The sequence below is a fragment of the Didymella exigua genome (assembly GCF_010094145.1).
Source record: "Didymella exigua CBS 183.55 unplaced genomic scaffold M421scaffold_33, whole genome shotgun sequence".
In the NCBI taxonomy this organism is placed as follows: Eukaryota; Fungi; Ascomycota; class Dothideomycetes; order Pleosporales; family Didymellaceae; genus Didymella; species Didymella exigua.
The window spans coordinates 215,887-230,864 of NW_022984807.1; the positions used below are offsets into that span (position 1 = coordinate 215,887).

The 14,978-nt window shown below is 54.2% G+C and overlaps 7 protein-coding genes across 7 annotated transcripts; 3 read left to right on the top strand and 4 right to left on the bottom strand.

Annotated features, from left to right (window-relative positions):
- Positions 1-1,609: 1,609 nt before the first annotated feature.
- On the bottom strand, positions 1,610-2,750 carry M421DRAFT_424245 (alpha-acetolactate decarboxylase). The gene has a single exon (XM_033593693.1). The coding sequence runs from the start codon at positions 2,397-2,399 to the stop codon at positions 1,773-1,775; it is 627 nt and encodes a 208-aa protein (XP_033445274.1). The 5' UTR covers positions 2,400-2,750; the 3' UTR covers positions 1,610-1,772.
- A 138-nt stretch (positions 2,751-2,888) lies between these two features.
- Positions 2,889-3,839, top strand: M421DRAFT_424247 (NADH-ubiquinone oxidoreductase). Its single transcript, XM_033593694.1, has 3 exons — positions 2,889-3,268; positions 3,393-3,560; positions 3,631-3,839. Exons 1-3 carry the CDS (start codon positions 2,942-2,944, stop codon positions 3,763-3,765), a joined length of 630 nt encoding a protein of 209 aa, XP_033445275.1. The 5' UTR covers positions 2,889-2,941; the 3' UTR covers positions 3,766-3,839.
- A 2,685-nt stretch (positions 3,840-6,524) lies between these two features.
- Positions 6,525-7,500, top strand: M421DRAFT_400984 (UPF0047-domain-containing protein; the record flags this gene model as incomplete). Its single annotated transcript, XM_033590211.1, has 2 exons — positions 6,525-6,743; positions 6,875-7,500. The coding sequence occupies 2 exons, from the start codon at positions 6,525-6,527 to the stop codon at positions 7,295-7,297; spliced, it is 642 nt and encodes a 213-aa protein (XP_033445276.1). The 3' UTR covers positions 7,298-7,500.
- A 195-nt stretch (positions 7,501-7,695) lies between these two features.
- On the bottom strand, positions 7,696-9,084 carry M421DRAFT_71202 (uncharacterized protein; the record flags this gene model as incomplete). The annotated part of the gene is made up of 2 exons (XM_033596769.1): positions 7,696-8,545; positions 8,771-9,084. 2 exons carry the CDS (start codon positions 9,082-9,084, stop codon positions 7,696-7,698), a joined length of 1,164 nt encoding a protein of 387 aa, XP_033445277.1.
- A 292-nt stretch (positions 9,085-9,376) lies between these two features.
- Positions 9,377-10,066, bottom strand: M421DRAFT_8287 (uncharacterized protein; the record flags this gene model as incomplete). The annotated part of the gene is made up of 1 exon (XM_033597539.1): positions 9,377-10,066. The coding sequence occupies one exon, from the start codon at positions 10,064-10,066 to the stop codon at positions 9,377-9,379; it is 690 nt and encodes a 229-aa protein (XP_033445278.1).
- Positions 10,067-10,469: 403 nt separating this feature from the next.
- M421DRAFT_71042 (uncharacterized protein) lies at positions 10,470-11,324 on the top strand (the record flags this gene model as incomplete). The annotated part of the gene is made up of 1 exon (XM_033596759.1): positions 10,470-11,324. The coding sequence occupies one exon, from the start codon at positions 10,470-10,472 to the stop codon at positions 11,322-11,324; it is 855 nt and encodes a 284-aa protein (XP_033445279.1).
- A 44-nt stretch (positions 11,325-11,368) lies between these two features.
- On the bottom strand, positions 11,369-14,814 carry M421DRAFT_400992 (insulin-degrading enzyme; the record flags this gene model as incomplete). Its single annotated transcript, XM_033590212.1, has 2 exons — positions 11,369-12,048; positions 12,096-14,814. The coding sequence occupies 2 exons, from the start codon at positions 14,812-14,814 to the stop codon at positions 11,507-11,509; spliced, it is 3,261 nt and encodes a 1,086-aa protein (XP_033445280.1). The 3' UTR covers positions 11,369-11,506.
- Between the last annotated feature and the right edge of the window lie 164 nt (positions 14,815-14,978).

Below are 14,978 nucleotides of genomic sequence, written 5' to 3' on the forward strand. Positions count from 1 at the left end.
CGATTCGGGTTAGTTCGAGATGATTGGTGGGAGGAGTAGAATCGCTTGCTCTCTGTAACAACGAACAATGTGAATACATGAGGCGCCCATCCATGTCGGCTTTAAAGATCAGCTGAACGCACTCGCGGCCCAATTCCGAGCCAGATTGAATTCGTTATCGCCCCGTGCTCGGTATCTCTCTAGTCTTCCGCCATCGCAGCTCGGCATGATGGTGGGAATCACGCCTTCACCCCACAGGTTGACGGTATGTGCCATGTGGCAGTCAGCTTGGCTGTCGTGCCCACTACCCTGTAACTGCGAAGTATTGTACCAACTGGCCTGCCTCTCGAGCGCTGCATGGCTTGCGCACAAGCGACAATGTTGGCATCAAATTTCCTTGCGATTGGACCAGGCTTTGTGGAAATGGACATACATAGGGTTGCAGAAGTGCATGCCTTGGGCTGCAGAGGTAAATACCATCGAGATATAACACCGATATGTATGCAACAAGCAAAATCCGCAAGTGGTAGCAGATTCGTTACTTCAGCTTGTCTGAGGCTGGGAGATTGCCAGGTCAGGTGACCTTAAGCCACCCACATATATAGTACTTCTACCGGCCTCTATAGTCCATCACTGGATCAATGCTATTCAACCAATACAGCCGGTTCGACTCCAACTTATGTATGTCATCGGTTTTGTGCTATTTAACTGCCGTTTATGCATCTATTCACACGTATTCCGATGCTCTGCCGCATCTCATTCCTACACGTATCCTAGGGCATTCTCGTCCTGCTTCAGTATTGAGTCCACTCGTTTGCAGAGCTTGTAGCGTACAGATTATTGGTGGGACTGTTTGAAGCAGCTATTTCCCCAGCTATCAACTACATCTAATTCATCGCGCTTAAAGCAAAATCGTGCAGCTGATCATGTAATACGATCCTGATACAGTAATGATGAGATTAGCTGCCGCGGTAGTATTATCTATGTTAGACTTACGTTGGGTACTCTTATAGCTGCCTTGATTCATCTGAGCGACTTCGCGTCTCGACGGTGTTCATGGGCTGGCTGGATGGCGTTGGATGCACATCACCTTCGCCATTCTTACCATTCATGTGGGACTTCTCGGCCTTGTGTTTTTCCTGGCACGCCAGATAAGCCAAATATGTAAGTTTATTCTGACTGAGCCGATGCTCGCATCGCAAGGAACCGCCTTGAGCGTGGTGGCCGTAACGTCAAAGGCAATGTCACCATCGGGGCCTTCGTGAAGATCGCCAAATCGCCGCTTGTCTGGGCTTCCTTACTTCTGGACACCTTTTTCTGTGTTTCTTCCGGTGGCTGTTTCTCTGGCTGAAGAGTCTGAATCGATATCCCAAAGCACACATCAATGAGCTGGGCGCTATTTTACCAGTTCTGAATACCAAGAGTGGCGTCTATACTGTAGTCGCCTGTGCCACGGTGTTAGCGAGAATAAGTGCGATGACCCGCTCTGCTGGATAACAATTGTGTTGACTGTTGACTCACCCGTACGATATACTTGATATGGCCACAGCTGAGTGCGTAGTCATGAAAGTAAGCCAGATGTGATAAGACCGATGATGTCCCGGTAAAATACCGGTGGGGCTGGGTTCTGGCCACGCTGATGGTCAGTATAGGTACAATGTGTGCGATGATTAGAGACCGTAGGTGTGCGTTGAATGGACTACAATCCGGACAATTGTTCAAACCTCAAGATATCGTGTGTTGTCCAATGGTCATCACGAGAAAGCCGTTCAGCGAAACAAATCTAGTGTACTCTACAACCTCATATCCTCCCAGTCCGGACTCTGAGAGAAGCCCAAATGAAACCTCCCCGTCTTCGCAAAACTCAACGTTGCAACATTCGTCTCGAAGTTCTCAACCTTGCCCCCTACCTCCCCCGAGTCCGCCAGAAAATGTGCATGTATCCGTGGCCCACAAATGCCTTTCATCCAGGTCGGCACCGCATACCCAAAAATGATGCCCTTCAAGTTGCTCTGCTCTCCTCCATCCGTGAACTCGACGCTCTTGAACATGCCCACGACTTTGAATGGTGCAAGGGTATTCACAGCCCTGGCGTGCGCTAGTTTTGGAGATGATAAGAGGTCGTCGAGAGATTCCATGTCCAGCAAGGGTACTTCCATGCGGAATGTGGGGCGGAAGATGGTGACCATTGCGAAGGGGAGGCGAGTGTCTGTGGGCGCTGGGGTGGCCCTGTTGTCGTACGACAGGGCGAAAGCTTCCCCGTTATTCAGAATCATCAGACGTCCGTCTTCGTAGCTGCCGATCCCGTCTGTGCCATGGGACGTGAGGTCGCACGTGCGTGGCTGGCCTTGCGAGAAGCCGGCGGCGACTGCGGAGATGGTGCCGAATTGGAAGATGTCGTTGGGTATTGATGCGACCATTTTGAGGTTTGGAAGTTAGTTCGTCTTTCGAGTTCGATGTTTGGGGGATTCAAGTGGGATATACTGATGGATCCGGGTGTCGAGGAGAGCCGATCATTGATGTCCGGATAATCTTCGGGTAGCCTCTGCAATATGATGGGTGTTCGCACGAGCGGTCCAGAGGGTGTATAGGTCTTACAAAACGAACACTAGCAATGCTCTCTTCTTGTGTATCTGGCAAATGCTCTCCCTGCACTGAAAGTATGTCCGCGTGAATGGGAAGCCTTGGGGACTTTGATGGCTTTCCACTACAACATGGTCACTATTGATGACTGTGTGAGAGTGAAATCTACGTTTTGGCACGATTAGCCGTTGTCTTCATTTCTGAAACTTTGGGGGAAGTGTAACTTATCCTTTTTTGATTGTGGCAGTCACGGAGCCAATGAACGTCGCGCTTACATAACGCACTTGGCACCGGCGCTCGCGACGCCAGCAACCTCATCATAGCTCACGACGCCTGCCTCAGCACCTGTAGCCGGTCGACCGCCCGTCCACACCACACAATGCTCTCACGAACCCTCCGCGCGCGCAGCGCCCTGCGCTTAGCCAAGCCGACTTTCCGGGCCACCTACTCGTCGCAGAAGAAGGCCGAAGTGCCCGCCAACGACCCCGTCGCGCGCCAAGAAGTTCAGACCGTTTCCGAGACCAATGCCACCGCTACCTCCTCGGAGGGCTCATTCGACAAGGTTCTGCAGGAGAGCGTCGAGCAGGCCGAGAAGCTGAGGAAGCAGCAAGCTCCCAACCGTGAGGGTATCTGGAGCAGGAGCCAGCAGCCCAGGGAGATTGCTATGAGCGGACCGAGGTTCGAGCAGAGCATTATTGAGGACCAGGTACGTCATAGAGATCAACTGGCGCGGTGAAGGTGCAATTGAAGGTTTGTGCGGGGTGGAGCATAAGGCGGCAGACAGACGGTTGAAGGGAGTGATAGGACAATTGCTAACGAACTATGCGCAGCCTCGCCCATACGCCGCTATCGACCTCATCCACCAGCAGCCCGTTCGCTGGACGCACGAGCGTATCGTCTCCTGCGACGGTGGAGGCGGCCCTCTCGGCCACCCCAGGATCTTCATCAACACCGACAAGCCCCAGATCTGCTGGTGCACATACTGTGGTCTTCCTTTCGTGCGTCAACCCTCCAGAAATGAAGAATCAGGTCATTTAGTTTGAGAAGCTGAGAGCTAACACAATATAGGCGCACGAGCACCACCGCGCACATCTCGAGTCCCTTCCTGCGGACCAGCTTTCATACCCGCTCGGACCTAAGGGCAACGCCGCTGAGGTTAACGAGGCACAAAAGGTCACAAATGAGCCTCTGGCGCAACGGTGAGCAATATCGACGAATCGAAGAAGCGTGTGATTGTATATATGTACTGCAAGAACGGAATGGAATGTTGACCACCATTGGATCGTCTTATTCAGTTATTGTGATGCAAATGTGGTAAGTAATATCACGTGCAGTTGAGGCTGAACGAAGATCTTGCGCAGATGAGAGCAGTCAAAGGCGAGTTTAGTCGACCGCGATTATCGTGTGCGTTCAAATGCTCCAGTCCTCGACATGTGCAACAATAATTGCAGGCCAGAGCTCAGTTGATTCGGGAGATCTGGAGACTTGTGAAGGGCAGCGCACCCAGACAAGTTGCAGAAAGGCATAGGGCACAGCTTCCTCCATTAATCTGCTCACTGAATCCACAGGCCCGGCCGCAATTATCCTCGTCGTACCCCTGACTTGCTACTCAAACGTCATATGCGCCGCCAACACAGGAAAAATAGGTTGCCACCGCTGTATGAGCTCTAACTAGGATCACGGGCGTTCGCGCGGTTGATGATGTTGTTCGGGGCGCAGACAGTATACTGTGTAGCCATTAGAGGTACCATGGCCTTCAAGATTTAGTTTGGTACTATATCGGAGGATGTCACTTTTTCCTGTGTTTGTTATAGCGCGGGTGTTGGTTGGTCTGCACGACTGTGACGAGAGCTATCTGATTGTCCGAAAGAAATAAACAGTCTTGCGCAACGTGCATATTGCGTCGCAACACTTTAGGATGTTCACCGGGGCAAGACTGGCGTCTCCGACCTGAACAGTCATGGCGAAGCCGACCAGCAGATCATTTAAGGAGCATTCGACGGTGTAAGCTTCTCGGTTTCCGATGTTCTGGGCAGTGGGCACGGTGAGCTTCCTCTGGTAAGCAACGAGGGGACGTAGGGATTGGGTATGCTGAAGTTGGACATGCATTTCACTGAATCAAAAAGACACTATTCATTCGAGAAACCTTGTAAAGCTCCAGATGACCGAGACCCTGAATTCATAATAGCCCTGCTCACGACCCAGAATATTAAAATTGTGTGCAAACTCCCTTAGATACCATAGCGACAAAAGGAATTCGTTTCGATACTCGCCGACTTCATCATACCATCTTCGAGTATCCTCCGAGACCAAGCTCGCTGCACAAACTGGCCCATTGACTTCCCTCACACGACTGTCACAATGCGATCAGTTGCGAGCTGATCGGACCATCCACTAGGAAACCTAGTTACAAGTCCTATGCGCTCGAATACAACCTTATCCGTCGCTGGCTGCAACAGGAGCAGTGGAGGAACTCTGTGATCCCGGACGAGACCAAGGTATAATACTGTGCCCCAATCCCTTACGTTGTCTAAGCCTTTAAACCACGTCTCCCGATCAACTGTGAGTTTTTTGAGTCGAGGAATCTTGGGCATCCCATCGAAATATATTGCTACTCCGAAGATCTGTTGCATCTGCGCTCTGAAGCATTCCGTAGGTTTGTTGGCCAGTATTCTGACACCATATCCAAATCTTGTATGACTTGGTCCCGCCTCCGCAAGGAGGCTTCTTCAACTTGGCCGTAAACGTCGCCCGACACCGGAAAACATTTGGCAGTAAGAAGGACGCAAGTTCGCTCCCGACTATAGAATGGTAAGTAATCGACCGCACCCGGACAGGCGATCCAAGAAAATGTAGGTCGAAGACTGGGGTCTCCAGTCTTTGCTACTATAATTGCATTTCCGGGCCCTACATATACTCAACATAGTTGATTGACGATACCCTTTTCCAACATACCCGCGATGTATTTTCCAGGTCCAAGTGGAAGCATACGCTGAGCTACCGGCAAGGCATCCCTTTTGTATTTAAAAGATCGCCATTTAGATAATATGGTGAGGGACATTCAACACCGAAGTGCTGTACTGTCATTAGGATTAGCAAATTTTATGGTCCGAACAGCCAGAAGCCTTTCGGCAACGGCCATCCCTTTTTAGATAGTGGATACTTGTTGAACTAGCGCCAGGTGCAAGATAATATGATTTGTATATCCTCTACCTACGAGCAGAACCTACCTATCTATAGGAAGTAGAAACAGAAGCTTGCTTGTTGTTTAAGACACACAGCAAGACGTAGAGAGACAATCTGATTAGATATGAGATGGAAACTGCCCGAAATCAACAGTACTGATCAAGTCCTCGCGTTTGGAATGGATCATGAGTGTTTGCTATTCTTGCCCTGACCGCAATGGGGGTTGCAGAGTCGATACGGGAGGTTATATCGTCAGGCTGCATGCGGCGATCAAAAGTCCTTCGGTTAAATCGTTTGCACCTGTAGCTTCTAGAACAACGTAGGCTTCCGGGTAGGTGTCTGTCATGTTTCTTGCTTCCGTCGCCCATTCACCTCTGAATCAACCCATAGGTGGGCCGTGGGTCAGTCCGAGTGATCTGGTCATCAATATTGCGTCTTGAGGTGTCTGTAGAAGCTGCTGATATTCGAGATTGCGGAAGCGTCGATCAACATTGGACTTTTAAGTAACCGGCTGCTGTTGTCGCAGCTTGTCCAGTATCAAGATGTGCATTTCAGCCTTGTGGATGAATTGATCAGTCTGGTCCTTAGAGCTGCCAAACTGCTGATAGCTGTCTTCTACCCGCCATGTGTTTGTGGACTCTTTTCGTTTCTCGGAGAGAATGAGGAAAAGTGATGTAGGTTGGATATTGGGCGCTCGTCTCAGCCGCTGGCGCCTGCCCCACCTGCACCCATGACATCAGATCTTCGCGCCTCTTTCTACAGGCTGCAATTCTGCAATGCCACAACAACATACCTCAATCTCCCCATTGGCCACTTTTCTAATAGCAACTTTCTTTCTACTCTCACTCTTCCCCGGAACATTCATCCCCATCCTCTGGGCACCTTATAACTCGCTCGCCGCATACTATTTCCCCGCCGCAGCGCCCCGCAGCACCGTACTCTGCTCGAGCCCAAACATCTGCACAGCACCGCTGACAATGTCTTGGTACGTCTCCGTCCTCCCGGCCCTTTCAAGACCATGATCACACAATTCCAATCCCCTCGATCGACCCACGAACCTACTCAAGACCCCAATCACACAATCCAAATCTCTCGATCAACCAACTGACGCAACCACAGGTCCCAGAAACAATTCACCCTCCCCTCACGCAGCCGGGGCTCCTACCTAATAACCGACACGATTCTCAAGGAGCTGCCAGAAATCAAAAATTACAAAACTGGGCTGCTGCACCTGTTCATCCAGCACACATCGTGCGCGCTCTCTCTGAACGAGAACTGGGACGAAGATGTGCGCGCCGACATGAGCACGGCGCTGGACCGAATCGTTCCGGAGGACAAGAAAGGGCAGGGGCTGTATCTGCACGACGCAGAGGGCAGCGATGATATGCCTGCGCACGTCAAGTCTGCGCTTGTTGGCGCGAGTGTTACTATCCCTATCACGAATGGCAGGTTGAACACGGGCACGTGGCAGGGGATCTGGTATTTGGAGTTTAGGGATATGAAGCACTCGAGGAAGATCGTTGCGACGATCCAGGGTGAGAAGAACTGAAGTGAGAATGGTCGCAATGGAGAGGGGCGAAATTCAGTCTGCAGGCTGCACCAATACCAAGGTGAGGAGGACAGGCATCAACGGCGTCACATTGGAATGTACACAAGTGTGTCAAATTTATTTAGTATAGCAAGCAGCCGGCTGTACAGTCAATTTCCAAACGCCAGTCGGAAGTCGTTCACGAGCCTCCGTCAAAGCGGTGCCGGTTCTGGAGGCCTCCGGTGTCGTAGGCGGAGAGCCCTGCAGCGAGGGATATTGTGGTGATGATAGGAGAGGCCATGTCACACTTGGGTGGCCTATGGGGGAGTTCGTATGGAGTCGAGGTATCGGAAATTGAAGTAGATTGCGGCCGAAGATCCAACAGTCGAAGGGCCCATTCAGAAGACTAAAGAGGGGTGTCAACCGCGATGGAAGACGAGGAAGCCCTTCTCCGCATCCATAAGCCACTGGCCCGGGTAGCACTCGTTCTCGATCTGGTAAAAGGTCCTCAGATGCCACTCGCCATTGCGCTCCTTGCACCAGAAAGGGTCATCGTCGCGAGCATCGGCAGGCTTGATCCTCCTAGCGCTGTATGCGCCGCGCTCGGTCGCAATACGTCTGTTTTCCATCTGGACGTCCTCGCGTGTGGTGGTGTGTGCGCATGCCGTCCTCATTGGAGCTGGTGGCGCAGTAGTGACTCCGGCATGGCTGTTGGTGACGTGGTAGGTCGTCGTCGTCGCAGTCGGACCAGGTGGGTAGACGTAAGCTGTCTGACCGTACGTGGGCATCGTATTGTAGTAAGACCTCTGATATGGAGCATAGAAGTTAGCAAGTGGGTACATGGAGCCATAGAGTCCGTAGTTGTAGTAGCTTCCAAGTCCACCATAGGTGGAATAGCTTGGATAGTAACTCGAGCCGTAGTAGCTGGCGCCGGAGTAGGGGTAAGAGTAAGTTGAAGTGTTGTATACCGGGTATGCGCCGCCTGCGTAGCCTACACCGCCAGCGCCATAGCCTATACCTCCAGCGCCGTAGCCGTAGCCGTAGCCAGACATGACGCCGCCTGCAACGCCGGAGGGGTAAGCGCCGTTTGCCTGCTGGCCTGCGTAGGTGAGGACGCCGCGCTGGCCGTATCGAGGCGTGTAGACGTAGTTATGGCGAGGCTTTGGGTAGCCCTCGGTGACCATTTTTTCGAGGCTCTGAGGAATTCGACGAGTGGTGGTGGTGGAAGTGTTTGGACGATGGTGGAAGTGTGTGGGGCGGAGAATATGGCTCGTGGCAGAGAAGGCGCAAAGTGAGGCGAGGTGAAGGCAGGTGAGAACAAGTCTCAGGCAGACAAGAGACTTGTGTCGTGCGCAAGGGGAGTCACACCGTCCAACAGCGGTCAAGGCCCAATCTTCGTCACTGCACGTGGACAAACGGCGTGGGACGGGCAAGCGCGACGGAGACCAAACAAACGAGAGAAAAGAAAGTGTGGTGACACTTACCATATTGTACGAGCTCGGCATCAGAGCGCGACCACCAGACATATACCCTCCAGCACCATTTCCATAGCCTCGAGGCACTATCGCTGTCGCAGCCACAGCTCGAGGGTAGCTAACGTTTGCAGGATAGCGGGCAGGGTAGGACATGCCACCTCCTACGCAGTGACTCCGAGGAGGGCGGGTGTAGTACTTCGAGGGATAGTAACGAGCTCCATACCTGCGGCGCCAGGAGCTTCGATGACGAGGCGCGACCACTTCCTCCTTGAAGCGCACGCCATTCTCAATGCGAGTTCTCGTGGTGTATCTGGTGCTGTCGTCGAAGCACATGCCGGATGCGTTGTTGGATGAATGTTTAGGGGATTCGGACGATCAGTATGGAGTGCAGGCCAAACCGCGCTTTACGTATCTTACGTATCGCTCGGCAGCACGCCTTCACCACAAGTGCTTGCTCCACTCTACCCGGGTGTTCGTGCACGTGGTCACTCAGCACTCTTTCCAAGCTCCTATCAAGTCGTTCCTTTTCGTACTACGACATCTGAAGGCAAGTGGTTCATCATCGCCTATCGAGATCTGGAGCGCTTCCATCACTCGATCATGCTAAATCTCATGATATCCATCTCTAACTCTTCGTAACCTTCTCAGCAGCCTTCAACGGCACAGCCCCACCTTCCCTCACCCCAGTACCAGCCGCCTGCTTGACATCCGGCTTCTTCGCCCTCACAAACACAGTCTTGAACCTCCTAGTAACCGGCAAAACCGCCCACATCGCAAACCCCGGGGTGCCCCAGACACTAAACACAATCCGAACAGGCAGCAAGACCTTCGTAATCGTATACGCCGTGGCAAACTCGACCAGCACCCTGGCTCCGCCCTCGCCCAGATTCCACACATGATCCCTCCTGCGCAGCTCGACCTCCGCCTCCGCCTCCGCCACGTCCTCGCTGCGGATCCAGCCCTTGCGCTTGAAGTACTTGCCGAACTGCTCGACGCCGGCGAGCACCCATGCACCTTCTGCGAACCACGAGGGCAGCCAGTGCGTGTAGTGGAATGTGGCTGCGAGGCCGAAGAGGGGGATGATGGCGGTGAGTTCGTGCAGGATCAGGAAGGAGGTTATGTGCGAGAGGGGCGCGGAGGCGAGGGCGGACGTGTATTTGTGCAGGAACTTGGGCAGCCGGCGGTTGAAGCGGTCGATGCGGGATGCGGACGTTGGTGGTGGAGTGGGTTGGGTTGCAAATTGTCTGCGTGCGAAGGTTCGAGAGGATGGAGCTATGCGATGCTGCGTCGCTTGCAAGATTGTGCGTCGTAACATAACGTCTCGCCTATTGGGAAGCTCTTTCTAGACGTGCGGATGGCCTCGAGGGCAAAGACTGTGTGTGGAGAGAAAGTTACTGCGTACAGTCGATGTATGACGTTTGGAGTCGTGCGCCTCGGCTTGACGCGTCGACGCGGTGCTCCACATCCTTGTCTATCCTGCACACCTTGAACATCAACAGGGCAATCCAGGCGCCCTACGCATTGCCCAGAAGAGGACCACTTCACATCCCCAAAAGCATCTTAGAATGACTTCCCTTGAGTATGCTAACGCCTCTATCATGGACCGGAGAAAAACATGTGACATAACCTGAACCACACCGTTTCTAAGTGCAATCAAGCAAGGCCCAGAAAGAGCGACACAGCACCAAACCCCAATACCAAAAACTCGAACCCAAACGATGGATAGCCTTCCCAAACACGGCGCCTATAAATTCCTCCCCTACGCCTCCACAACCGCACCACCACCCCCATCCCTCAAGATCAAACACACATCAACATGGACGTACTGCGGCCCACTCCTCACACCAGCCTCCCTCCCCCCCTCACTGCAAACCTGGAGCACCCACGCGACCTCCTCTCCCTCCTCGCTGGCGCAGCATCTGCACCCCCTGCTAACCTTCCTGCACACCTTCCTGCGCGGCGCAGGAGTGCAACACTACTGGCTCACCCTGCGCGCCACGTTGCCAACCCACGAGTACGACACTCGGCGCTGGCACGTCGACGACGACTTCTTCTCGGCGGTAGGAAGCGCAGCGCGAGATGCGCCGAGTTTTGTCATGAAGGGAGGTGACAAGGGGGGCTGGAAACTGTGCGCCACGCTCCTGGGCGCGCCGACGCTGTTCCTCCCCCCGTCCTCTAACGCCACAGCGCTATCCACACTGCGCTCCGTAGCGCGCTGCGAAGCAGCGAAGCGCCCGCACACGTGCAGTTCGATCCGGTGCGCGGGCTGTTTCGACACTGGTCTTGCCGTGCGCCGAGTGCTGGCCGCATTGTTCGCAGACAAGGAAATGGTGCAGGCGAAAGCTGGCGAGGTGGTGTTATTCTGCACGGGCGGTGAGCAGGGCGCCGTGCACTCCGAGCCCATGTGCGATGCGGAGCGAGTGTTTGTGAACATTGTGCCGGGGAGCGAGGCGCAGTTGCGGGCGCTGATGGGGCGGTTTGGGATGGTGTTTCCGCGGGCGTGGAGCTTGGGGGTGCCTGTTTGTGCAGACAACAGGCTGGATGGGTTGGGTGGGAAGGTATATGAAGGATAGCGAGGTGGTGGTATTTAGGGGGAGAAGGGGGTTGGAGATTGTTTGTACAATGGGTAGCAGGTAGCCACCCACGCCATCTACCTAATCGCTAATTTTCGATCTGGGAGTACGTCGAGACTGCTTCCCGTTCTATTTGCACCTTGCGACAGAAAAACTCCTGTATCCAGTGCTTTGAGGCCATCTTAAAGCCTCTCTGCGATCTCGACGAACTCCTCCAAAGGCCTGACCGGCTTGACGCCAGCACTAACCTGCATACCAGCCTTCCACGCGTGCACATCCTTGATGAGAACGGGCTGGCCCGCACCCGAAGGGCTCGCTGCATCAGCCTTGACCTCCGGCTCAGCGGGGAGCCCGGCGTCGGCAACACCTAGCGCAGCCTTCGTTGAGTCGAGGATCTTGTCTGTTGTCTCCTTGTCGAGCGACAGGGAATGATTGAGGTAAGTTCCAATGGCACTGGGGATGCCGTCAGCAGAGGTGACATCCTCAATGCGGCTCTTCACGTCATCCGCATTGGCATCAATCTTGTGCTCGTTGAAGATGACGGTAAGCGCGGCGATGGCGGCTTGCTTCTTCTCGTCGAGGGTGGGCTCCTTGGGCTTGGACTGCGCTTGCAGGTGGACTGAAAGCTTTGCGCGATGCGGCGAGGCGGTGGATATATAGTGTGCGTAGAAATCTGCGAGGTCCTTCTTGGTGAGCTTGCCGATGAACTCAGCGTCGGTGTCGGCTGTTTGAGTCAGTAAAAGTGAAGTTGGAGCAAATTGACAAACACACCTTGCAGGAAATCATACGAGTCACTGTAGATATGATTCCAGAACCTGTTGTCCTCTTGACTTAGGTTCTTCAGCTTCGCCAGACGCTTATTGATGATCGCTCGCTTGTGGCCCTCGAAGTCCTCTTCGCTCATCTCTTGCAGCGTCTTCTCGAAAGAGTTGAGGAAGTTCTCAATGCGGCCCTCGAGGTACCTGCAGTCCTTCTCACTCTGGATCAGGATGCGGTAGCCGGCCCATGTGTCGTGGAAGGCTGCGCTTGAGAAGACGACGTAGCCGAGCTGCTCGATGGTTCGTAGCTGGTTGAAGCACGGCTCATCGGTCATCTGGCCGATTAGGAGCAACTTGGCCCGGATGTCGTTGTCGTAACGGTTGCCAGCGTACAAGCTGTACTCAATGCAGTGGTTCACATTTGCGGGATCCCTCAGTTGCTTCTCGTAGATGTAATTGCTCCCAGGAGGCAGAATAAGGTTCCGTCGAATGGGCAACTGGCTATCCGGCAGATGTCTGGGCTTTACGATCTCAATCACTTTGTCTGTAATCTTCAATGCCTCCTCCTTGCGCAAGTTGCCGTGAGCCAAAACCTCGATCTGGCATTGCGCAAGGATCTGAGGGTAGAACTCCTGCACATCCTTAGCTGTCACATTGTCCAGCTCTTTAGTCAGGTCCTCGTTCATAAAGCTCCTGTCGCTCTTGAATGTGCGCGAATAAGTGCCAACTTGACCGTACGGCTGCCCGATATCCCAGTTGCGCAGCGAGCGCGACATTCTGTCGTGAATAATGGCAAAGCGGTCTTCGCGTACCTCAAGATCGCGTACTTGCAGGAGTACCTTCTCGAGCAGTACGTGCAGCTTATCGTTGTACCCACTAACAGTGATCGAAAGACCGCTGATATGATTACTGAAGTCGTATACTAGGCCGGAGATATCGGCATCGTATGAGTACTCGACGAGCGCGTCGTTAACGAGCTCGCGGAAGAGTGTACAAAGGAGCACTACTCTCGCGCTAACGTATGTAATAGGCGTTTTGAAGTAAATGTGAACGTTAGCCTTGGGTACCCAGAACTGATCGTCCTTCTTCCACCAGATCTTAACGTTGTCGTCGTGTCTGACCAGCTTCGGCTCCTTGGCAGGTGTCTCGATCTCCTTCTTTTCGACATCCAGTCGGCTGGGAATGAACTCGTTGCGGTGCGGGAGGTGCAGCTCCTTCGGCCTGTTCTCGCTCTCAAACGCTTCCCTGACCTCCTTGAGGAAGTCCTCGGGGATCTTCTCAACCTTGTGCTCGGTGCCGTACCACTTCTCCTTGCGGTCCCAGTCGCCTGGGAAATTCTGGCTGACAATGGTCATCCTGAAGTTGTCCGGTCGCAAGTATGACATGGCCTCGCTGATGAGGTTGGAGTCGAACTTGCTGATGACTGCTGGACCACTCAACAGCTTCGTACGATCGTACGGCTTTTGCATGACGCCAGCCAGTCCGCTTGCTGTCCGGCTTGGTGGGCTCTTCTGCTTGAAACGGAAGTCGACTTCGCTGATGCGCTTCTGCTCGTCCACTATCCATTCCTGGGGTGGCTGCTCGCGGATCAAGGCGATATACTGGAAGATGATCTTGGCGATCTCCTTGTAGTTTTTCAGACCCTCGTCGGTCAACTTCACGTTGACGCTGAATAAGCCTGAGCCGGGACATAGTGTAGAACCTCCCGCACCCAGTCCGTTCGCCCAGCCCTTCTCCTTGATGTATGCCAAGATACTGCCCGGTCCCTCGTGACCCAGCAGGTGGCTGAGATATCTCGAGGGATGTGACTCGTAGAGCTCCTCCTCGTCGCGGTACAGGAACTGAAGCTCGAGCGATCTCGACTCCAGGACCGGCTTTGCGAAGACCTGTGTAAGCAGCTCCCTCTCTGTGTAGACTGGCATGTCCCACCGCCTCTTTGGAAGATCCTTGTTGGGCACCTGCGCAAAGATGTCCTCGACCCACTGCTCGAGGGTGTCCAAGCTTTCACGGCCCAGCACGACCAGCTTCATCTGGTTCGCCGAGTAGTGCTTGGAGTGGAATTCCATGAACTTGTCGCGAATCTTGACGCCTCGCGCAATCGGGTCGTCGTGCAGCGTGACCCAGCTTCCTGTCGAGAAGTGGCAGTACGGGTGCTCTGGGTTCGCAAGAGCTTTGTTCAGCTGGTGCAAGCGCCATGTGTCGTTCTGCAGGTTCTTCTTGTTCTCGGAATCGACGGCCTTGATCTCGCGGTCGACCGTGTCCTCGAGGAACAACGGGGCAATGAAGAACTGGCCAAAGCGGTCGAGTCCGCCCCACAGCGGCGACTCGTCCTTGGACTCGAGGTCGGTGTCGTCGGTCGCGGGCTGGTAGGAGAGCTCGAAGTAGTAGTTGGTCGAGGTGGCGGCGGTGAAGGCGTTCGAGTAGCCGCCGTGCGAGGTCAGATACGTGTTGTAGGCGTTCTCCTTGGGGTATTTCTCGGTGCCCATGAACAGCAGGTGCTCGACTGCGTGGGCGATGCCCGGCATGTCCTTTGCGTCGCTGAAGCTGCCCACGTTGACGTCCAGGGCGGCGGCCGCCTTGTCGCTCCCCGCCTCATGGATCAGCAGCACCTCGAGCTTGTTCGACAGTGTGACGATGCGGTACGAGCGGTCGTCGAGCTGCGGGCGCTCCAGGTTCTCAATGCGCTCTCGCGCCGCTTCCCGCGCCGCCTCCCGTGCCAGTGGCTCCCCCATCGTGTTTGTGCGAGCTGCCCGGGGCGTGTGCGAGTGTGAGTAGTGTCGACGGGCAGTTTGCGGGGTGTGAGGAGTGTGAGGGGTGTGCGGGGGGTGTGAGACAGTGTGAGGGCTGGCTGAGGGGTGCTGGTGCGGGTGCTGGTGCTTATAGCGAAGCACAGCGT

What these genes read in the sequence shown, in the direction of transcription:
- M421DRAFT_424247 (XM_033593694.1), top strand. Translation starts at nt 2,942, where the DNA reads ATGCTCTCACGAACCCTCCGCGCGCGCAGCGCCCTGCGCTTAGCCAAG. An exon ending in AGAGCATTATTGAGGACCAG is followed by an intron (nt 3,269 to 3,392) that starts GTACGTCATAGA and finishes AACTATGCGCAG; the next exon opens with CCTCGCCCATACGCCGCTAT. An exon ending in CATACTGTGGTCTTCCTTTC is followed by an intron (nt 3,561 to 3,630) that starts GTGCGTCAACCC and finishes AACACAATATAG; the next exon opens with GCGCACGAGCACCACCGCGC.
- M421DRAFT_424245 (XM_033593693.1), bottom strand. Translation starts at nt 2,399, where the DNA reads ATGGTCGCATCAATACCCAACGACATCTTCCAATTCGGCACCATCTCC.